Raw genomic sequence first — 25,909 nt, forward strand, 5'->3', positions numbered from 1 at the left:
ACCTTTGCTTAAAAAAAATGTGACACTTGAATAATTACTATAAGATATGTTGTCGATACGCTTATAAATTTCAGCATCAACTTTAAGTCAATAGCAAACATGTCGTATGCATAAATCTGTAAAGGCCACACCTCTATCAACTCCATAAATGCTTTAGCTTGAATACGCATTTGTCTGGTTAGGTCGTAGTCCATAACAAGTTGGTTTACTAAGATCTTAGTTGAATTACGCTTCAATAGCATTATTTCACAACTGTAAGACATAAGTCCGACTGACAAAATTTCAAATATACAAGTCAATATAACACTGGGTAAAGATGTGGGAGTTTCTTCAGTTTTGATATCGTAGATTGATGTCCATATTGTGATTATAATATATAGGAATGTGGTACATAGCGCTCTAAATATGTGGAATTCGAAAATTTTATTAATCTCATTACATGTTTTTCCAATCAAATCAAAACTGTTAGATAAAGCGTGAATTCTAAAAATATTATCAATTGTATCATTTGTATCAGTATGTACACGCAAAAGATTGATTTGATTTCTCAAATCACTAACCGGATTATTTGAAGTATGTCGATGATGTTTAGTTTTAATCACTTGTTCTAAAAGAGAATTCACTACACCTAATCTATCTTTCATTGTTTTTATAAATATACAAAAACACAGCACTTCGAAGTGACGTTCAAAATCAATTATTATTAATATTGCTCGGTGTGCTAACGATATATCTACGGTTATAACACAATCGTAAATATCTAATAGCAAATAAATAATCACAAACAATAAAATTCCGATAATAATGTGTCTTCGGCTATCCTTATATGTCTGTCTATTATTTGAAATATTCAGAATATCGTCTATTTTGACAATCATTTTTATTATATGAACATTTCTTTTATTGTAATATAAAAACACTGCAGTGGAAATTATATGTTGTATCACTGATAACAATGAGGTTATTTCATCTACGACATTAACAATATCCTCAGTTTCTGCAAGAGTGTAGCATATGATGGAATTAGCAAAAATAACAACGTACGTAGTTACAGGGACTAACATTGCGAAGATGGTATAAGACTTCATTGTCTTGTTTAATTCTTCAATATTTTCACCAACTCTTCGATATCTGAATTTCCCCAAAAACATTTCTATAATTAATAGAGGTCTCAGCATGTAAACAATCAGGTCAAGTTCGGTGCCTTTCATATTTCTAATATTATTTACTGCTTTACACTATTTTATAGCATCACTAATATTTTTTTTAAACAAATCAAGTAAGAAATTTAGTAAGTATCAGATATCCCATCTCTTTAGCGGTTTATTATAAAATGTGTTTTCAGTTTGTGTACGGGTTGTATTTCTTGTCAAATTACTAGTGTTTAGCGCAGTGTTTGCATAAGTTGTTTGAATACTGTTCACTTCAATTTGTAGATTAAGTTGTTTTAAACAATCATAATAGACTGTAATGGATGAATGTCTAAAAGCAATCAATATATTAATACGTGAAGCAAAAGCTTTGTACCTAAATACCACATTTTAAGAAAATTATACTGAGCTTGTGTGTATAGACGCGGATGTTTAGAATTACATACATATTATTAGCCATCAACTAGAAATCTCTCCACATTCCGTACCGACTCTAAGAGATGACTCGAGCTCAGCAGTGAGCCGAATATGGATTGATGATAATGATGATGATGATGATGATGATGAAATAAAGAGAAAAAAAGTTAGATTCAGAAGTTAGGTCTACGAGTGTACCTACATACAAACATACATACATACATACATAGGACCTATATCTACGAAAACAAATTTTAAAAGTCTACTAACGGTATACTTACCTACAATACGTGTAAACCTTCAGAATTGAGATATTATTTTTGCACATTCTAAATGTGTAATTAGTTTTCCTTCGTTCCGGTGAAATTTGTACTTCTAAAAGTTAAATGGGTGCAGAGCTTTCTAACTGTCAAAAGGCTCAGCTGAGCGATTAGGACTTGCGCCTGTTGTATCGACCGCCCCTAACGTAGACATGATCTTCACATTATCGATATTTAGAACAAGACATGCAAAATATAGTTCACACATCCAGAGTATGTAACAAGGTCTTCACAATTCACATTATTAAGTGGTAAATTATCGTTTAAAATAGCTTTGTGTATTTTAGAGAATAGAGTAGACAAAATCAAACGACTTTATTGATTGTGTGATTGTCTTAGGCTCCTTAATGGGACCAAAGAGGGGATTAGGCGACACAAAAGCCTGTGGTTGTTCCCCATCGCAGAAGAAGATAAGAAAATGCAACGACTGTCTTAGGGAGTTACAGGTAAGACACGGATCTCGGCTCGCTCGGGAGGGGTACTGGCCTGAGTGTATCAATCCTGACGCCCCAGAGTCCGTGGATGACGCCTAGGATGCGTTTAACGTGAAGAGAAATAGATATGTTATTGACCAATAGTGGCAGAGTTGAAATATCGCTTTCTCTTACTTTCCAACGCAATGAAAAAGTGAGATAGAGCGGCATTTTCTGTTCCGCCGGTATTGGTCGACAAGTGGCTTTCGCTCGCTGCACGTATCGAGATATCGTGCATCTTAGGCCCATTGGGTTGTCGGTGGTTATATCACACATGAAGAGAAAATATAGAAGCGGGGAGAGCACGGCGCCCTGAGGGACTCCCGCTCGGATCGGTCTGGAAAATCAAATAAACGTGCTTGACATTTGTCTTTACAGTGCAATTGTATTAGGTGACTTTTAATATATTATGTAAGTATTCTGTGGTGATAGAAATAATATTACTGTGTACCTAAACATGAAATGACCTAAATTAATGACATGACATATTGTCGACCAATAGCGCCGGATCGGATATATCGTTTCTTTTGTTGTTTGTCTGTCTCTTTTGTTGCGATGGTACGAATGATAGAGTTATATTTCCGGTTCGGCCACGATTGGTCGATTATAGTGTCTACAATTTATAGGATTACAGGTACAGGTTCAAATATATCTTCTATTTATTTGTCGGTTTGACTTTGGTTCTGGTTTTAATAATAAAGTAGGTATACCAATCTGATTCTTAGGAAATATGGCATAAACAATCTAGAAGTTTATCGATCAAATAGATACGTACAACTGCATTATTCGAGGCAGATGTTTAAAATTACATCCATATTTAGCATCCATCAACTAGAATGTATGTCACCTGAATAACTTTGTATTCAATAGCTAGGTATGTACTACATAAAGATTAAGTAATACATAAAGATTAAGAGAAAACTTTCACCTCTTTTTCAATGATTTTGAAAGAGGAGGTTTTCTATTCGTCGAAATTTTTCATTGGTTTTTTCCCCACCTAGGCCGATTTACAAAATTCTATTTTTGCTTGAAATATATAGTATAAACCCCAGGTCAATCAATGTATGAAGTTATGAGGTAACAAACATAAAAAAATAAAAAGAGCATAGGCGTCGAATTGAGAACTTCATCCTTTTGTTTTAAATCGGTTAGTAATATTATTACTAAGTTTACCTAAAAATAAGTTTTATATAAATATGATGGACGGCGACAGATTGCAGGAAATTTAAAATGATGAAATACAATGTGATCATTAAGCAAATCAGGTTATTGAATAACACAAATTGATTCATTTATTATTTTTCGCGAATATTCCTCTGACCGATACGGACAAAATGACTTTATGTTCATTACACTCCAAAATTCCGTTAGTTGGAGGGGAATGGGTAATATTTGGTCACATTTAAAAATATGGGAAATATTCTTTTTTAAAAAAGAAAATAAACTAGAATATCGTCAAGAAACAGAACCCTACAATGTCTAAAGCAAATTATCAAAAGCTCGATATTTTTTTTATCGATATCCACGGGTTAATCCCTATGCTGTAAACGGGACTTGTGCAAGGCACAACGGCGCGGCATCGGTCGCGCGAAGGACGCGCGGCGTGCGGCCCCGTGCCGCCTGTACGCCTCGCCAACGCAGCAGTTACGGTCCACGATCACCATGGGACAGACTGCTGGAGCCGAATGCACCCCCGATGACGACGATGACGAACCCCGTATTCATGCCAACCCCACCGAACGGTCATTGGTAAGCTTTTGTTACGTCATACATGAGCAAAGCTATTTTTTTTCGAAAGACAGGTGTTACGTACATGTTATTCTATATCGAAACTTGTCTGACTATGGTCTATGACTAATGGTGCATTTATAAATTAAACACAAGCTAATTTAAGCCCATTGTTTATTAGAACATTTAATTCCAGAATTAAAAACCTTGAAAGCCTTACAATATACGTATCTTACGGCATCTTACATACGTATACATGACACCCCAAAATATGTATAATATATTACTAAAACGCCTGCAGAAACATTGTCGCAATTTAAATTTACTAAGAATTAAGTATTATAAAATTAAAGCCTTTATGGTGCCGCATTACTCGTATGTTTAATTTCGTTGAATATTTTTCTCATTTTTTATTAGGTTATAATAAAATGCAAAGTAAAATATTCTAATAATTCTAAGTACATACATAAGTTTATTGTTTGTAAGTAAAATAATTTTTTATCTAATGAAGGAAAGATTATAGTACAAATACTTAAACATTTTACTTAATAACGTCTGAAATTCATTTCGAAAACAAAAAAGTAGAAATGTAAATTGAAAATTCAAATAATTTTGGAGTTATTTTGGAGTGAATTGTCTTTAACAACAGGGTAGCTTCGCCGTTGAGATTTTTTTATTCTAAATCTAAATACAATTTTCGCGCGCTTGACTCATTCATACGCACTTGGCGCGAGTATCTTTGTCGCTTTGACAGTTCTCTGTCGGAGTTCGGAGTCGTTACCGGTATTGTTACTGTGTGTTGCGTTTATGCGTCTATATCTGCGTGTGAAACGAAACGTATCCCAGCACTCAGCAGTCGTACTCGTAAGCACATCTGTCAACCTTGCTGCTAAACATTGAACTGAATATTATTTTTAAAATTGTTGGGCATAATCCAGTCAATTCTGTGCTATTAAACGTAAGAAATAGGGCATTTTTATACGGTCTAACTAATTCGTTTGAAGGTTGTCGCTATGGGGTGGTGTTAATTGATTTATTTGTGCTCTTGCCTGTCAGAATTAAAATTAAAAACATTAGAATACTGAAGTGTTAGATGTTCAGATGTTGGATTGAGTGTTAGAATATTAAACTTAGCGGTCGGGCCGACTGCTGCACTGCAGTATTTTCCGTTGTCGCTGAGAGGAGTATTAGTGGAAGTTTTGAAAAACGAACATGTCTAAAGTGTCCCTGAGTAATATCCCATCGAATCCTCGAATTAATCGTTTGAGAACATTTTCAAGGGTAAGTAACATAAATAATTTAATTTGTTTGTAGATAATTAAGTAGTATTCCAACAATACAGTATTGAGATTACAATACAAAGACCTTTGTTAAGGGAATACTACAGTACTGACTACATATATATTTTATACAATTTACCTACCTACATACTCATATTATCATCGCTGTAATTGTTTATTTATGTCAAACGACTGTATTGTTTTGCTGCATTTATTAGGAATAACAGTAGGTAGGTTTACCAGTTAGTTAGTTACATAATTAATAAACAAATTGAATTTGATTTGGTATTTCCATAAATCGAATTTGACACATTTAAGCCTAAAATTGTGTTTTTAAATTTAATTCAAATCCAATAACACTACACAATTTGTTATATAGATTTCTAATCAGATTCACTAGTTATTTTCAATAGCAATTCTTGTTTGTTTTCTTCTTTGTTATTTATTAAAATGGATTTCAACCTATATCCAGCTGTACCTATTACAATGCTATATACTTTTACAGTATAGGCAATGCGATAATTTTATACTATAAGTATATCAGTTATGTCCCTACAAAATCACTGCAAAAAGTGATTTAAATAAATACACACACACATGCACAATTTTGTCTTTAATTCCATTATATAATTATGTATATATAGTTTTTACGAGCCGTGATAGCCCAGTGGATATGACCTCTGCCTCTGATTCCGGAGGGTGTGGGTTCGAATCCGGTTGGGGCATGCACCTCCAACTTTTCAGTTGTGTGCATTTTTAAGAAATTAAATATCACGTGTCTCAATCGGTGAAGGAAAACATCGTGAGGAAACCTGCATACCAGAGAATTATCTTAATTCTCTGCGTTTGTAAAGTCTGCTAATCCGCATTGGGCCAGCGTGGTGGACTATTGGCCTAACCCCTCTCATTCTGAGAGGCGACTGGAGCTCAGCAGTGAGCCGAATATGGGCTGATGACGACGTAATAGTTTTTACACTTCCTGAACATACAGCTCGGCATTGTAGATGATATTTAGGTATTATTTGTTTAAATAATGTTCGTTGCTGACCACAACTAACATTGTAAAATGTATAAAGGCTCAATTCTATAAATGTACCATCTTGTTAAACCTACATTTTCATTAATATAATATCATTCATTCATTCATTGAGTTGTGTATAAATTTCTTCTTTTGAGCGCCTCATTTTTCATGCGCTAGTAACACATTTAACTGTAATTAATATCATTGGGTATACTATATTGTATATTACAAAGATATGGGTATTAAACAATCAAATATATTTTACTAAGGGTTTTTATCCCTATGATCATGCATAGGGATAAAAACCCTCCATGATTTTTGAGATTTTTTACTGTTGCCTAAGTAATTAATAGTTAAAATAATTTCACAGACACATTCTCCTGTAAATTGTGTGATATGTTATCCAATCCTAAGCTCAGAAGTTGACATTGTCCTTGCTCAGTGGCGTAGCATGCCTTGAAGTGGCCTTGTCATCAAGATTAGGTGGGGAGCCCAAATGAAGGGTATGATAAATTTCTCACAAAAGAAACAAAAATGCTTGTTTAAAATAAACATGACAGTGGTTTATTAACCTATAGGATGTTGCCAATATTTAAAACTTACTTAACCCATGAAAAAAAAATTAGATTGCTTTTTTACTTATGTCATTTCTGGAGTGAAACTCTAAAGCCAGTTTTTTTAACTCTGTAGTCCAGGGGCCCATATCATTGATATGGCTGATACGGCAGTAGCTACGCTCCTATCCTTGCTACCAGTAATAGTTTCCTCAATTTAGAATTTTTGTGAAGAAAGCATTGGTCAAGATACTTGTAAACATATGACTGAAAATTAGCTTTGAATAGGAGTCAATTTACAAAACTGCTGAGTTTAAAAAAACATTCTCTGTCCTTTAGATGGTACTAATACTTTTTGTCTCTCATTTCTTTATTATAAGTACTTATTTATTTTAAAATATCTTTTTTTGCAATTTTCAAAGAAAAAAACCAGCCCTCCTGTTGTGTGACATTTTGAGTGCAAGCAACTGTCAGGTCAGGGCTCTAGAGTGAGGTACATCCTCACCATATGCACAGTTTCAGTAACCACGGACTTCTGTATCCCACAGTCAAGCAAAAGCTTCTTAAGGTAATGGTCAAAACTGTTTGCTATAAGACCTATAATAGTATAAAGTATAAATTAATATAGTAAAAATTAATTATTAATTAATAGTATTATTATCGTTATAACGATATACATAATATGAAACAAAGTCCTATATCAAATCAGGTGGCCTGTCTGTCCTACTAGAATTATATGTTAAGAGTGCAATAGACAAAATAAACTTGGAAATATAATAATAATAATAATAAGAGCCTTTATTCAGAGTTGTTTGATTGTCCCCTAAGACAAAGGCCTCTTCCAAGGTTTTCCATAATTCTCGATCCCTTCCAGATTTTTTCTGGTTGCCCCCTGTCACCTGTTTTACTTTGTCCACCCATCTCAGTTTTGGCCTTCCTCTTCTCCTTTGCATATGACTTGTATACCATTTTGCTCCATTTTTCTTTGTCTCTGGTTGTGTGGTGGTTGTGTGTATGCATACCATTTTGCTCCATGTTTTTAGTCTCTTGATGGCAAAAGCTATTTCCTTTGTTTTTGTATGTATTTTATTTTGGGCAGCTTTACTTTTAAGTAAATTTATAATGTGGAAAAATAGTACATTATAATTTATTTCTTTATATTCTCAGCCCATGTATAAGGTACCATAAATTCTGATTGAAGTTGGCCAGAGCACATATAAAATTCTAGCTATTCAAGAGTGCAATTGTTACAGCTTGCAGTGCATATTGCAAGTAGGTACAAAGTTAGTGGAGTCTGTTTAACTTGTAAAGCATACATTCCTCAGCTGACTGAATGTAGGCAGACTTCTCTTACCATTATTATTTTCCACTATGTCTCAAAGTTATTACTTGTAAAGTCAATTTTGAATTATTGTTCAAATAGAAAAGCATCAAAAATGGTTGAATTGTTTGATAGAAGTTCATTTTAATAATTATCTAATATTATGTACTTACCTCATCAAGAGGAAATTTAAGAAATTGGTTAACATCACTATCTTTAATAACAATGTGAAGAAGAAGAAATACTTTATTACAAAATAATACAAAAATAAATGGAAAACATTAAAAATGTATAATTTAATCCAAGAACTAGCAAGTAAAGGTACCACTAGGCAGTTATCAGGCAACTCCTTACGAGAGGACTTGTGAAGAAAGAGTGGGTTTGGGAAGGGGCTTTAATACATATATTATACTTAACAAAAAATAAAATATTGATATATTAATAATATATTACATGTGTATATGAATGGAACTTAAGTAATTAGATCCATGTTAGGTCACTTGAATTCTAATGAATGGAATTTGACATCTCGTGGACGTGACAAAATATTCATAATGTTCATGACACACTAGCACAGTATCATGGAATGTGTTAATGTGTAATTGGCACAAATTGTTTCGTGGTCACTAATTTATCAATGAGATGATATTCATCATACATCCTATATTTCTATATATGGGTTTGTTAATCAGATGTTAACAATTCACGTTACTCACAGGATATAGTTTAGCTAGTATCTTGAATTGGTGTTTCTGGTATTTTGTTGTAGGTTTGATTGCCTATCTTCTATAGACTAGAATTATGTTTGATAATGTTACTAAGTAGTATACATTGAATCCAGTTTTATTATTATTATTATTATTACTTATCCATGATTTTTACTTTCTCTCATTTTCACTCTCTCTCTTATTATTATTGCTTTAAACTCGTATATCTATATCGTTCTTAAACAAATTTAGTGATTTTGCAGTTATCTCATCCTCAGGCAATTTATTCCACAATTTAAGTACTCTATTACTGAGGAAGTGTTTCTCTTTATTATATTGTACTACTAGTAGACGCCGTGCGGTTTCACCCGCGTGGTTTCTGTTCCCGTAGGATTACGGGCCTTTAGCTTTCCTTGATAAATAGGCTATCTAACACTGAAAGAATTTTTCAAATCCGACCAGTAGTTCCTGAGATTAGCACGCTCTAGCAAACAAACTAACAAAGGAACTCTTCAGCTTTATAATATTAGTATAGATTTCATAATATAATGGCTTATTTGTTTGTATGAGATTTTTAGTAAAAAAATGTATGTTCCAGTAATTATGAGTGTTGTGAATGATGTATATTTCAGATAATCACAGAAAAATGTTGACAAAAGATCACCAAAAAAATTATGCTTGCTATCATATTATGCCTAAGTACTTAGTACAAGTCAAACAATTCTCACCAAAAAGTACAATGTCCCCTACAATTCTCTATACCTTACGAACTGAAAGTTGCAATGCTTGTACCTATAAGAATTGTTATAACTTTTAGTGGAATACCAGTTAAAACATCTATTTTGTTTAGGTAATAATGGGTTCATGGATTTACCTATTACTCTAGCTAAGTATGATTGATTCTATGAATGTTAGTGTAGAATCTGATAAAATCTATAACTTTATCCTTGATCCGTTGATTAATGCACTGTGTTATCATTAAGCACTTTTCATTAATAAAATATAACATTTCGTGATTTAGTGGAATGACAGGCAAAATTAGGAACATAGTTTATTTGCTTGTTGGTTAAATAGGCTGATAATAATTATAACATCACATATTTTTTTGTGTTAACTTGTTTTCACTTTGGTTGCCTGCTGTACAAGGCACATGGTAAGGCTGGTACTTTGATTCTTAAATGTTACTAATAGAATAAATGATGAACTTGATTAATAAATTGCTCTTTGTTAAATAAATTGTATTTCAATATAAATTACATACTTAATCAGTAAAATCTCAAACATTTTCATCAACATACATTTTAATTGCATTAAATTAATTAGGAATCCTAAACTTTTTAAATAGTCAAATGCAGTTTTACTAATTACTAACATATTGTAGGACTAATTTTAACATATTGTAATTGTGAGGTTGAAGGAGAAGATTCAAATTTCAATTTTAAAAAAAAGAGAATTTTCAAAGTAGATTTCCACTAAATAGTTATTTTTTTTGTTTTCTGTTTGTAATATCTGTAGTTTTTCCTTAAACAAACATGGATGCATTATCTAAATCATCTAATGTGTCTAAAGTCAGGAGTTTTGTAAACATCGCGACAGGTTGATAGCGTAGTAATTGCTGTCCCATATTTGTTAGCTTAATCATTTAGTGTTTTAGCTCAAGTGTTTATAAAATCCTTCTAGTGTTTGTCTTTAATTACGTAAATAGGCTTACGTTTATGGAATTTTTACCATAAGATTACATAATTTTTATATCCTCACCATATAATTAAGGATTATATCACCCCATCTATAATGTGACAACGAGTGGACCTTGACATTATTTATTTCCTCTGTCTTTATTGCCCACATGTTTTAGTTAGCTCACTATTTCTATTTATCTTATATTAAGCCGAAATAACTCTGCAGTAAAGGGTCTCGATCAAAAGGGCTATTGGGCGTGTTCACCGTCCGCTGGACTATAATCGTAGGTTCTCCTAACACAGACTTTCCGACTGTCATATTAAAAAAAACAATAGCATGTATTGTTTTCAAAAAAAATAAAAAGTGTTTACTTAATGGTAAAGTATAATTTTATTGTAGAATCATTCATCAATTATATTTCTCTTGGATATCAATCTTGATTTACTTAAATATTATTAACTCATTTAATAGGTGTATAACTGTTACTTAGAATTTTTCAGTTCATTAAACAAATTAATGTAATTATTCCTATTATACCCCTTGTAATGTAGGTCGACAGAAATTAGTATAAGGTGTAAAGTGGTTAATTACTGAGTCATTTAGTGCTAATGCTAATTACGTGACATACATTGTTATGCTACAGTTATAGTTCGGAAAATTGAATTAGGTCTTGAATAAGATTAATATAAATTAAAAAGTATTACTGACTAATTGAACTAGATTAATATAAATTAAAAAGTATTACTTAAAATATTTTTTAGAAGATTTAATTATATTAAGAAAAAATGGAATTACCAAAAGAGCGCGCGCGAGTATAGGACTCATATTTAATTATCATGATGAAGGCAAGAGGTCCGCATATTACAGGTTGGTTTACGGCTTAGCAAAATTTATTATTTCGTACTTGATTACTTAAAATAATTCCATAATTTTCAAATGAATGTAAAATCTGTTAATTAATGATATTTGTCTCTGTTTATATATGTGCTCATGCCAGTACCATCGTATGTGCCTTAAATAAAAATTAATATAATTTGAGATATTTTAAAAATCTCAGATAGAGCACAACCTCAAACACTTTTCCATTCGAAATATAAAATTTTACAGTATCGAACATTAATCAAAGACTACAGTACCTTAGTCTTTATCAGAAAAATTTCAGCCGGTATTTAAGTAATGAAATGTAGATCAGCTGACTGAATACGATCGTGAACTTGCGAAAGCTTACCACGCGTACTCCAATTAGAGTCTGTTGATAAATAGTTGAAAATAAACTTGATACATTGCCTCTCAGAATATATCCTGGATAGTAACGACAAACGGCCAATCAATTGTGTAACTCTGGGCTGCAGGCCAATACGAAGATTGCAGGCGTGCGATTCATTGCACGAGATTCTAGTCTAAAATATGCAGCTCGCTCGAGATACAAGGTAACAGAATCCGTCAAAAGAAAATTTCTTTTTAAGCACCTTACATGTCTTTTTATTTTTATTTTTTCTTGGGTTATTGAGTCGGATTATTTTTTTATAATCACAAGGATTCGCTGGATGCAGGCTTCTCAAGATCGTCTTTTTGGTCCCTACAAAAGGCCTATGTACTGCTGTGGACGTTCATCGGCTGATATGATGATGATGATGATTGGGTCGGATAGCAGGCCATCCAGCTCGCTTAAAACCTTTAGAAATATTGTTCTGGTACCAAGGTAGGATTTGTGTTGTTCCGAATCAGCTATAATACAGACTACGCTTGCGTGTGTATTGTCTAAATATATTTATTTATTTGATTCTCCGCTGCATTGAATTTCACAAGCTGAATCTATTTATAGTTTCCAGAAAATATCATTAGACCATAGTTCATTATTGCTTGTTTACTTACGACTACATAAATCTACGAGTACTAAGTAGTTCGCATTGTTCATATAGTATCATTGTGCCTCAAACATTTTAGGACAAACATCGTTAACGGGGTTTGTATACTCAGTAGTTTGTCGCTAATGAATATTAAACTAATCAGCTGTTTTTGTGTCATTAGCTATACGATTTAATCATATTTTAGTACCGTTAACATCATAGCTATCAAAAATTAGTAGGAATTTAGAAGTATATTTACAAATGACCCTGAAATTATCCTTTATACTATTTAAATAAAGTATTGTAATACAGAAGTGATAAAGTTTTTGTTTTATCACATCATGTCGATTATGATATAATTTATCAAATTATTCTATATAGGTCTTGATACCAGTGTTATCATTCTTAGTTGATTTGTAGCGAAAGTAAGTGCAGTGTGTATTTGTGATTACTGTTCAGTGTTATAGTGCTGCAAGTTGTAATGGCACATAACGTAAGTGCTTTATATCCATTTTAATCTTAATTACTCCTGTATCCTATTATATTCTTATCAATCAAAATAATAATTAAATAGATACAACAGTAAATAAGTATTTGACTCTGATGTGATAGATAATGATTACATATGAACTTTCCTTAAAATGGACTAATTCCTTATTAATTTTGCTATTTTTGTGACTACTTTTATTTACCATTTACATATTAAAAAATATAAAGGTAAAAAATCATTAATGTTAGACATGTCCAAACTTAAAGTAATTAAGACTTCCAGTAAATTATCCGTAGTTCGTGTAATTGCCAATACTTAACTGGATCTTCAAAAGAATTTCTAGGTTTCTGGGTCAGTAATTGTAAGGTAGCTAACTAAAAGGCATTTTCCGTTGAATAATTGCCGACATCCCAAAGAGGTAAACATTCGGTTCATTGGAAGGAAGTTAAGAGGAAGAAATGCGCAGTTCGTAAGCAATCAACGATATCTATTAAATGATGAGCGTGGACGCTGTCTGAAAACGCGAGAAGTTTCTTCGCCGTAGTGAAACTTCGCCGCACTAATAGTGACAGATTATAGAGCTCCTACTATTATTTTGATTAATTGGTACTGCGAAGTACCTACTACTATTTTTATTATTGATGGTAACAAATTTTTATTAAAAGGACTTAAAAGTCGCAATGTGTCTTTTCAAAATCGTTTAGGGATTCTTTATTATAATCTATACTAATATTAAGTATAAAGAGGAAAGATTTGATTGTTTGTTTGCATGATTTGAATAGGCTCTGGAACTACTGAACTAATTTGAAAAATTCTTTCACTGTTGTAAAGTTACACTATCCCCGAAAGCTATAGACAATATATGACCTATATAAGCTACGGGAACGGAAACGGAAACCATGCGGGCAAAACCGTGCAGCGTCTTCTAGTAATACATAAATTGGTGTTATGCAGGGAGCCGCTGGATGCTGGCGACTCGAAAACGTGGTTTTTAAAATTCTACATCCAACAGTGGACGTCCATCGACTGATAATAATGATGATGATAAAGTTGGTACTTCATAAAAGATTCATAAAATGCCTTTAGAGCTATGATGATCTGTAATAATTCATTGCATCATAAACGGATACAAGATCAAGCTAATTGCATATGCAATTACAATGAAGGTACATAACGATCAACGTTACCACGCTGGCAGCGTAGATAGTAAATTCCTTCCAATTAAAGTCAAATGGACACATTGATTTGCCGATTCATACCCCTAAATTAAATGCTATTTCAGCTAAACTCCGCGCGTTAATGTTGAATCAAGTCTGCAATTTTGATTTCGATTATTACGATAATTTTGCTTCATTCAAATCTAATTTCTACTAATTAAACACCAAATAAACCTTGTTTGCACAAATTTAAGTCATTTATAATAGCTGTTTAGACACTATTTTTAGAATTTGGGTGAGAAAAATAAGGAAATGATTCGCGTTCGTTCTTGTATCGAATGTATGAAAAAAACATACAAAAATAAGCGTTTTGTCGTGAATTTCAAATGTTGTTTCAAACCGGTGTTGGTTCAGAAAGTTTAAACAGCGGAAATACGCGCCATCAAATTTAGATATTACGATTCAAGGCAATGTTGCATCAATTTCTAGATACTTGGAGTGACAAGAAATAAAATTCATGCGAAAAATTAATTAATAGACGTGAATAAATTATTATTGCTATTTTGAGGAAATTCATTTTGACAAAGTACAATGCACAATATATTTGGTCTTTGATCACTATTATACGAGTAAAATAACGTAGTACAGCGTTCTTTGTGATTGCAAAAGTACAGAATATTTTTACGTTTGCTTCAGTATGACGAACCAATGCCAAAGGGTTCATTTAACTTGCTCCTCTTTGTTCGTTTATTTCGATATTTACTTCGTCATGCTGTTGACTGTGGGTTATATGCATTATTTATTAAATCGTGATTTTAAATCAGTCATTTATTTTGGAGCTTTCCCGATTTTTTTATACCTATTACATTTTACATCTCAGATTTTTAGGTTTTCACCAATACCAAAGTTTGTTCATATTAATTTGGAGAAGATCTCAGTAAAATCTTTTCAATTTAACCTATTTGTTAAGTAAAACATTGTAACCGTGATTGATTTGAGATTGGTTGTATATGGATTGGGTATGTTTTGCAAATTACCTACTAAAAGAAAATTACAGTTAAGTACATCTTTTATTTACTTACTTTTTAATTTATTTTAATTGAAGTACATAATACTTATATGTAACCATATACTGTTAACAATTTATTGTTAAATATACCAGAAATCATTGATATGCTGAAGAATTTCCTATATCGACGTTCCCATGTGACGGCATGCTATGAAAAATTCAAGCGTTCGGAACGAAGGTCACTTTAGCTTCCTTGTGTGAGTTTTCCATTTTAATTGGAATGAATGACGGAAGGGGTCTGGACACTTGTACGTCTCTTTGTGTCATGAAAATGTAACCTTGTCGATGTGATCTAACAAATTTCTTTATCTGTTTCTAATAAAAAAGAATTTTGCAAAGTTCCTTTTTCAAGTCAAAGACATTATTTTTTTAGCATACCAGTACATTCATTTATTTATATTTTCCATTCTCTATTATTCTCATTCTCAAATTAATGTTCTTTTTGAATATTTTTTGATTTTTACTCGTTTAATTCAGAATTAAGTAGGTACTTAAATTTAATATTCAACATTCAATATTCATAATTCAATATTGGACATTCAATATTCAATAGTCAACATTCAATAGTCAACATTCAATATTCAAACATTCAATATTCCATATTTAAAATTCAATATTCAACATTGTTCATAGTAATGACTAAAATACTAGCCCATTTTAATAGTTTACTCATAATTACAGCGTGGACTATTGGCCTAACTCCTCTTATACTGAGAGGAGACCTCACCAGTGAGCCGAATATGGGTTGACAATGATGATGATGACTCATAATTACTTGTGCTTTAATGTATCTATGTTCTCTTTTCCGTTTTTTGTTTTATTGCCCTAGGATGGTATTTAAGTAATTGAACACGTGTCATATCCACTCACTTTGTACGTTGTGTGTCAGTATCCAGTTTCCGCATATTAAATGATGCAGAGCATAATGTGATGTGATGTTGCAGGATACTAAACACTTGTGAGTAAACAAACATTGTTACAAGGAAAACGTGCAGGTGCCTAGTTGGATGTTAAACGGTTTTATAGCTTAGCGTTATGATATGATTCTATAACAAAGTCCTCAAGACAGGTAAGTCCTGGAATGGATCTGCTAGTGTATTAGTTTAAACAAAGTGCTAAAACACGTAACACCAAGTTACAATATAATTCTTTCTCATGAAAAAAAAACAAAATATGAATTTATTATTGACATAGATAGATGCTGGGACGAATCGGCATTTGTCTTTACGCAATAAGTAGAATGAATTATTTTTTGTAATGAAAATCATTGTAAAAATAATGGTTTTAAAAAAGCAACTGTTAAATTTATAGTCGGTAAAAGGCTGCCACAATAATTTCGTAAAAATTTAGTGATTTTTACGAAATTATTGTGGCAGCCTAACTAACTAAGTCAAAGTCAATTATTTCAATTAGGCTTAGTTTACAAGAAATTTCGAATAGAAAACTAAAAATAAAAGTTATGAGGGTAAATAATAATACCATCTCAACAAAGAGATTCCAAACAGGTGATAATGTAATCTAACACTTTGGGGTAATCTTATCCTTTTTATCATTTTGATAGTTTTACGATCTATAAGACTAGCGACGCCTTCATATTAAAATTAAATAGTGAATTACTAATTGAAAACCATTTTATTATTTATTTTTATGATATTTTCATCCTCACTTACAGAAATGTAAATGTACCTATCATTATGTGCAAAAAATTGGTTGTTTGAATTGATTTTAATAGTATTTTTCATCATCACCATGATTTATAAAATAAAATAGATAATTTTGAAAAGTCCCCGAAGGTCATGAAATTATTAATTACACTCTCGATCAAGTCATCAATATTCTCTTTCTGCGCTTTCATTTGAGACCTCACTCGAGTATTTTTGCACACATTCGGTTATCCTTCCCTACTTTCACTCACCAGAACTTTTAAACGGCTTAACCAATTTAAATCAAACATAATGAACATTAAGAACACTCGCTTATAAGTCACCTTTAATACAAAAAAAAACTAATTCGTTTCATAAGTTCGGGAGCTATACACAGACAGACAGACACGTCAAACTTATAACACCCTTCTATTTGTGTAAATAATAAAAATTAAAATGATTAATTTTAAAATTATTCCATTGTGAGAAACCAAAAATGAAAAATCCCGAAAGCAATGGCTTAAAAATCATTATCATTAAGTACATACCTTTATTTTTTGTGTTGCTAAGGGAATTCTTATTAAAAAATGTCGGTATTTGTAATGTTTAGCTATCAACGATGTATTGTTCGATAGTTGATACTCGATACGCATTATTTTATTATATTACAAGTATTTGATTATTTTTGCCATATCTTCGGTAAGCTCTGCGTTTTTTAGTTACCAGGCAATAAAAATAATTTTATCATTAACATCTAAATAGATGCCATATATTTTGGTAGATAAGCCTTCGGTTGCTGGTTCTTGTAGGAATGTTTGTCTGAAATTAGTATTTTTATTTTTACGAAACCGATAACTTTGTAAAATATTGATAACAAATTAACAAAAATTCAATACTCGGTCATATCTAATGATTGTGTATTTGCGGCGCTTGCCTTTGAGACTTTAGGCCCTTGACCTTGGTCATCAAAAAAAAATCTATGCCTGACAAATTGATCCATGCGTCAGGTGACCCAAGAGCTGGCGCTTATTTTGCCCAAAGTCTTGCCATCCAGAGGGATTAGCCAGCGCAGCGTATTAGCACAGAAAAAATATTATGTACGTAATAGGTACCTTGCCTGTGGGTGAACAATTAGATGGTGTGTATTTGCTACAATTGTTTTATTTATTTAAAATTTAGATTGCATTATTCTTTTAATATTTAGTCTATAATTTAGAATTTATTTTAAATTAATTTATGGGAATTGTACTATTTTAGGTTAAACTTAAAACATATCTTAAGAAGAAACGTCTACTAAACATAAAAAATTGAATAGTATAATTAACCTTCGTCTAAAAATGTGATCTGTTTTGACAATATTATAACTCCATCATTGTCATTGATCATGCATTGTTTGTGAGGTTATAAATACATACTTCCCTGTGCTAAAATTTCCTCTCTCAATATATGACTCATACTAAAATGGTGAGTAGGCACAGTAATTGTTTGATAGGTATGTTTACAGTATTTTTTACATTAACAGAGTTTGAAAATAGAGATTATGTATTAGCTGACGGGTAAATGTTTACGTACGTTTGTGTCACTACTGTTATTATCACGTAATGTAGAGAACCACTGTGTTACCATTGTAAACGTATCTGGTGATGTTACAGGCACACATGATTTTTTTTTAAATAATACTCCAACTATTCGGAAAAGACTTAAGAATGGGTACTACGATAGTCCAGGGGTTGGAACCTACACCAGCTCTCGGTATATGAGCTTTGCCTCTAAGCTATTAAGGTTTTTATTTAACACTATAGGTACCATTGCAAATTATAGACAGAAGCATAATACATTATCTTTTTACGAGTACATGTTTCTACCGAGTGTTATGCAAGTTGATGATTTCTTCTTATCTGCCATTGGTCCTTGGACTCAGGCGCAAAATATTTATTCATGGCCAATGGTCTTGGTCATACTGCTCATACATTGTGTATGTGATATTTATGGCCTGAAACTGGTGAAGCGTTTTCCTTCTCAGCCTTCTTCAAGACATCGGTGTAACAATTAATATGCCCCTGAAATATGTCCCACAAGCTTACCACTTGATCTTTTTTTATCCATACTTAAAAAATCAGCTCTGAGAATGGAATTGTTTTTATAATCTTGGGATAAATTAAGGACTACCACGTTTTCCACCTTAATAAGGTAGATCATTACAGTCTACACGTTCCATCAATTGCTTTGACATAATTGAAATGAATTAAATAGGAATAAATATTGTTTAATTAGCATCGCAGACGTAATGCAAGTCATAGTGATTTCTTTTGCATAATAAGTATTAGATAAGTAATCAAATTTTCCCATCAAAGCTAATACAGATAAGATAACTTCATTAGTCCCAAAAACGATTATTGCTTGAATTTGTTTTAACAATTACCTACTCAACTGATTAACAAGTCACAAAAGTTAATTTTTCATAACGTCAGGATCAGTTAATTTTTTGCCATCAAAAGTAAAAGTATCCGTAAAGTTGCATTTTCGATTCGATTTATGGAATTGATATATTCGTAATTTATATCTATTAATATGATTTCTAGCGTAAAATCAAACAGTACCAATTCTAGTCTAGCACATTCAATTCAGTAGTGATAACATCTCATGTATTGAATTATTTATATGTCTATATAAGCTTTGTTCTTGAATGTAAATTTATACTAACGTATATATTTTGTTAGGGCCCTTTGTGCACGATACGTGTGAATTCAGGATTATTTAGTTCTTCATCGGCGTTATTTGTACCACATTTAACGTTTCTAGAATAGAATACATGATATCATTATTTCATTGAGTTCCAAAAAAGTGTTCTTCCTTGATATTTATTTTATCATGTTACTTTGTTTCGAACTTTCTCTCTCCCATGAAAACAGTTTTATAAACTGTTCGAGGTCTACGAAGTTTATCCCCCTTCATTGGAGAAACTTAAATCAAACTTCCTATTTTTGCTTCCTTTTTCCTATTCTTGTTTCCTACATAACATAGGTATCCCTATACGTAAGTTTGTCGCGTTTGATCATTGGTTAACTTGTGGGGCTTCAGATCATGATATTTTGCTATAAACATAAAGCATTGAGCATATAGTCTTTCTTCTAAGAATTCTCAGTAAATCTCAGCTGTTTTATTTTTGGAATTTAGTGGTATTACACCCTGTGTTTTGAAGAACATGATGAACCGTCGATCCTGGTTACTATCTTATAATACCTTTAAATCTGACAGTGATCATTGTAGAATTAAACATTGTCACATTAAACATGTCAACACACATTGGAACAGCTTCATCATCATCATCATCATCATATTAGCCGATGGACGTCCACCTTCAGGACATAGGCCTTTTGTAGGGATTTCCAAACATCACGATCCTGAGCCGCCTGTATCCGGCGAATCCCTGTGACTTGCTTGATGTCGTCATGAGCCCCGCCCATTTCCACTTCAACTTCGCGACACGTTGAGCTATGTCGGTGACATTGGTTCTTCTGCGGATCTCCTCATTTCTGATTCGAATAGCTTAGTGCACTTCAAACCCTCACATATAATGAGAGGGTTTGAAGTGCTTGTTTACAGGGTCATATCTCTCTAGTCCCTCATCAAATAGGCTAATCAAATAATGCTGATATTTAAATTATTACTAAAGTTCTAAACACCGGTGATTTAAAACCACTGAAGAAGTTACTCGTACTAATTCGATTCACGCTGTAGTCATGATAAAGATATTATTTATGGTGTATTATCTATCCAGATTGCTTTCGCGATAAAAATGCTTTATGATGTTATCTTTTCTGATTGTGTCACGGATACAGTGTTGTCCAAGGACAAAGTTTTAACTAGGGCTTGGGCTTTTCAGGGTTTTTTCCGTGGGTAGGAATTAATGATTCAGGTGATAATTCAAGAGAGAATTATTATAATATGCATATAATATAGAAGCACGTTTAAGATTAGCCGTGAGCCGTAACAGCCCAGTTGATATACGTATTGACTTCGATTCAGAGGGTGTAAGTTCTAATCCGGTCCGGGGCATGCACCTCCAACTCGGTATGTGCATTTTAAGAAGTTAAAATCACGTTATTCAAACGGTAATTGAAAAACACCGTGAGGCAACCTGCATAGAGTTTTTTTAATTCTCTGCTTGTGTAAAGTCTGCTTAATGCTTATCCGCATTGGACCAACGAGGTGGACTCTGAGAGGAGACTCTTGCTCAACAGTGTGCTATATATAGGTTGTATATGATAATTTAAGATTATCTATCGGTATCGAATATCTCCAAACACTTTTAAGTTAATTTTGAAGCCTAAAAGTTTGTAGAAAGATAATAAATAATTGATCTGTAACTTGGCTTTTGTCCCGTATACTAAGTATTCGTGTAACATATATAAATATATAGCTGTATAATGGAAACTTTGATCGATATATGACAAAAGAACAGACATACTGAACGCGACATTCAGTTGTTAGTAGTTAAATGTACTTTATGTTATAGTCAACTAATTGTTTATAATCACAAACAACGGGCGATTTTCTCACACCACGTGTCCACGTGACCTCACGACTAATGTTAAACCTGGCTTTGACAATGACCGGCAATAAGATCCATTTCGAGAACAAGCTATTATAGAACGAGAGCCTGCGGCACCCAGATATACCGTTTTATGAAGGATTAAAGTCACCCCATGCTCCTACTATAGTAAGACGGTAGTCAATTTGGTACGGAGTTAGGACCGCGATCGCTTTGGAAGGCTCAATAGTAAAACAATTGAGCATCTCTTGTAGTCTTGTAGGCTTATGTAGTTTGCTGTTTGCTGGCTACCGCAGGCTCTCTGTCTATAGTGTTTCTCTATACCTGGCTTTGACAATGGCCGTCAGTGAGGTCAATTATTGCGAGAACAAGCCTCTATAATCTAAGATCCAGCATTAGAAATATATACCCTCATCTTTATTTATTAGTTATAAGAAATAAATGATAGATAATATTCACAGTGACACATTGCAAATAGCTTTCCAAGTTATATTGTGGCCAGCCACATTTATCTTACAAAATCTAGGAAACCATGAATTAGCGTCATCACTTTAGGCCGTCTAGAATTTGGCATCCTATCTACGTGCCCTAGCCACTGAAGACGGCGGGCTTTACAATGTCTTACAATTGTTTCACTAGATTTTCCCATTCATAGTTCATTCTGTGGCGATAGGTTCCATTTGTGCTTCTTAGTGGCCCAAATATTTTACGTAGCATTTTTTTCTCGAACTCTGCTATTTTATATTCTTCTATTGGCCTTATTTTGAGTCTTGTACAGAAGAAGTTTTGTCTAATGGCTGAGAAGTTTTGAGGAAAAAAACTCATTAAGAGCTTAGAAACACTTATTTACAGCGATGTTACTTCATCTTCAATATTATTGAATGAATTTAGAATGGATCCTAGGTAACGAAAGATGCTTAGCTGTATTCGCGGGAAATTCCAGACTTAATATGTCTGTATCATATCTAATCTAAAATTCTTGACAAATCGTTGGTTTTTTACAATATACTCGTAATATCGAGAGAGCATTGAAGAGTATGAATGGAGTATCGCTGATTGAGAGATATAGAAATACTTATAGAGGCTTGGGCACGTAGAGAAGAAGAATGAAAGAAACTGACAAAAGGCAGTTATAAGGTGAGTGAAGGGAAATGTTGGAAGGGGAAAGCCAATCCACATACATATCACACATACTTTTCTATTAAAGGCTAGATGAAGAGTAAACCTAAACCTACAAAGTTATGTGATAGGATTGATGAGAACATAAGAAAATGTTAGGCTCTAGACTTGGTCTCTGCCTATTCCTATGGGAATGAGGCATGATGATATATGCTGATGATCAGAATTGTTCAAGATTTTTATTGAAAATGATATTAATGAAACAATTCTGTCATCTAGTCGTAGTATAACAGTGTAATAAATATTTTTTTAGTGAATTTGTGTGTCGTAAAAGTTATAAGTGATAAACGATCTTAACTTTATTAGTCGTTAAATTTATGGGATCATAAAATAGACAGCAAAGTATAAATCCCTTAATGCTCTTAAAGTGTACAGACTGTCCTGTCCATAATTCCATGCGTATCAACGCATTTGATTGATATATTAAATAATAATTAAGTACTTAGTTACGCCAACAGCAATGCGGTTTTAAGTTAGTTAAACGTTCCAATTAGCTACTCTGAAACTTGGGACCTTCATTATTCAATATTATAGGAACGTTGTTTGATTTGCGGTAGTAAACAGAAAAATCGCTACAATTCATCCTTGGGCCTTGCACATGATCGATTACCGCCTTCCTCGTCGAGCGTAGGTAATTGTTTGCTTAGTAATATTATATAATAAGTAAAACATTACATATATCTTTCTAACTTATGTCACTTTGTAATAGAATACTCAATATTAATAGATTTGTTGCTTCATCATAAACATCGTTAACCCGTATGCGGCTCACTGTTGAACGCCGGTCTTCTCTCAGAATAAGAAGAGTTAGGGTAAAAGTCCAACATGCTGGCCCAATGCAGGTTGGCAAACTTCACACACGTAGAGAATTAACAAAACTCGTATGCAGGATTCCTCACAATGTGCTTGAAGTGTTCTTCGAAGCACGTCATATTTAGTTTCTTAAAATGCAACTGAAAAGTTGGATGTGCATTCTCTGGGCTGAATTCAAACATACGCTCTCCGAATCAAAGCCAGAGGTCCAGGTTCCAGATACACTTAACTATCACAACCTCTTAACTATCGAAATATCGAATAGCCTTCGTAGAAAATTTTCTGCTTTAAAAAGTTACTACATTTATTTACAGCCATTTGAATAGGACGGATGTTGCCATCCGGGCTTTATTACACAGAATTGCAAATCTTGGAAAGTCAATTATATAAAATAATGTAGGCAATCTTTTTTATCTTGAATAGAAAAGGAAAATCACATTTAAAAATAAGGATGTAAATAATTATTATTGCACATTGTTATTGGTTTAGTATGGCAATGTAACATGTATAATGCGAGATGCCACAACTGCTAATATAATGATATTTCCTAATGAGGTAAAGGGTAAAATAAATTATAACTATGGTTAATAAATATATATTTATTACAAATATTTAAATGAATTTAATAAAAAAAATGGACTGAAATGAATCAGCCAACAACAAATACATTAACAATAAAATAAATGAAAACTATGAATGAACAGGATATTAAGTTTAAATTTGTAACAAATAAAATAATTATAAGAAATATACACCATCTAATTGTTCACCCTCTGGATGGCAAGGCTTAACCTTTGCGCCAAATAAGCGCCAGCTCTTAGGTCACCTGACGCGTGGATCAATTTGTCAGACATAAATTGATTTGGTATCAGATGATCATGGCCTAAAGTCTCAAAGGCAAGCTCTGCAAATACATAGTCATTATATATGACCGAGTATGGTACAATGTTAGGTATATCTAACACATCGAAACTGAGGGAAAAGAACACTTACTATTATTTGTCTATGATCGTTACTTAGTCAAATCCGCAGCGTGGTTGTGATATTATACCATCTCCCAAGAGAAGGCCTGCCCTTATAGCCATTAAAAAGGCGATGATGATAAAATGTCGTCTCTATTGTTACAGACGGAAAGTGAGACATCATGCGAAGAAGCGGCACGCCTTACAGCAGAGGGCGCTGCAGATGATGACGACGAGGCCTACGACTATGGGGAGCTCCCCCCGCCGCCCGATGGTGGCTACGGCTGGGTGGTGGTGTTCGCCTCCTTCATGTGCAATCTGGTGGTGGACGGCATCGCGTACACCTTCGGGATATTCCTCCCAGAGCTGGTCACGTACTTCGGAGAGGGCAAAGGAACGGTGGCGTGGGTGGGGAGTTTGCTCTCTGGAGTTTATCTCGCAGCGGGTGAGTGGAACTTGGTGTAAATGTTTGTGTTAGCTGAGGAATATAATGAAATGCACGTTCGGCTCTTGCACTATTACAAACTCCTGTGATGTGTGGGCTTATCCCACAAACGAACGGGATGACGACTAATAAAGATAATCTTTACTTACAATTTAAAGGTTTTGTTAACTTTATAAACATGCTTTATAAAACATGCATATTCTTAACATTTAATAATTAAGTGACTTGTCAGCTCAACACCCATACCTACCAGCTATTGAATATCATTGTAGTTGTTGTAAAGTTATAAACAAAGACGAAGTACTATGTGCATATGAAACTGTTGTACATCTAGCAGCCTGATTATTCAATGGACATCGTTCCGAACGTTCCGTCCATTTTCCGTCAATTGATTCCGGTGTTCTCTATTTCCTATCAATTCCAGTCACGTTTTGAGATACGAGACTGCATTCACACGTCTGTATCAAACGCCTTTGTTGATTCTTATACCTATTAATATGTATAATGAATACATAGTAAAGTTTAGTGTTAATAGTTATTCGTATTTCTGAGAATTATATAGGTACATAGGTAATCTAGCAGATTTTATTTACGTTTACCATTTGATTTACTCGTTAATGTATATTTGTCCGCATTGGTAAGTAATTATAGTGTCGTCATTATTAATATCCTCATTTATTTATAATTATGTTTAGCTCAAGATTCCGACTTTGTACCTATGACAGCTTCGGGCTGATACTTTACATTTTAGAAATTGTTATATTGGGGTTAGCATTTTTGACGTTAATTGATCTATTCATTATTTCGGTCTTTACTATCAACCTATTAAAATAAACATCAATTTTCAAACTGTCATTTACCTACTGTGTGATATCCACCAGTAACACCGGATGACATTTTTAGAATCTCAATTTCGTATTAAGTCAACTATTACGTCAAAGATTGTGAATTAGCTTGCAATCAATAACAGAATGGTATCCGAGAGACGGCAAAAGGAACAGAGGTAAACAAACTAAAAGATGGGAGGACGAGATCAGTAATATAGAACCAACATGGACTCGTACTGCAAAAGACAGGACAGAGTGAAAGTTTTT

General features: G+C 33.1%; 2 protein-coding genes across 4 annotated transcripts in view; one reads left to right on the top strand and one right to left on the bottom strand.

Annotated features, from left to right (window-relative positions):
* Positions 1-8: 8 nt before the first annotated feature.
* Positions 9-1,064, bottom strand: LOC112054564 (uncharacterized). The gene has a single exon (XM_024094396.2). The coding sequence runs from the start codon at positions 1,062-1,064 to the stop codon at positions 9-11; it is 1,056 nt and encodes a 351-aa protein (XP_023950164.2).
* Positions 1,065-3,941: 2,877 nt separating this feature from the next.
* LOC112054562 (monocarboxylate transporter 13) overlaps positions 3,942-25,909 on the top strand; it is a 60,970-nt gene continuing 39,002 nt past the window's right edge. For 2 of the 3 annotated variants that reach the window (XM_052884906.1, XM_052884908.1), the window contains exons 1-2: positions 3,942-4,110; positions 24,536-24,815. In XM_052884906.1, the coding sequence (XP_052740866.1) occupies positions 4,024-4,110; positions 24,536-24,815 (367 nt within the window). In that variant the 5' untranslated portion in view covers positions 3,942-4,023. Of the gene's footprint in view, positions 4,111-4,861; positions 5,371-24,535; positions 24,816-25,909 lie in introns of those variants that run through there. The other variant, XM_052884907.1, reaches the window with a different exon arrangement.

Source organism: Bicyclus anynana, chromosome 13 (genome assembly GCF_947172395.1).
Source record: "Bicyclus anynana chromosome 13, ilBicAnyn1.1, whole genome shotgun sequence".
NCBI lineage: Eukaryota > Metazoa > Arthropoda > Insecta > Lepidoptera > Nymphalidae > Bicyclus > Bicyclus anynana.

Coding starts and splice junctions, on each gene's coding strand:
- LOC112054564 (XM_024094396.2), bottom strand. CDS start 1,064: ATGTTAGTCCCTGTAACTACGTACGTTGTTATTTTTGCTAATTCCATC.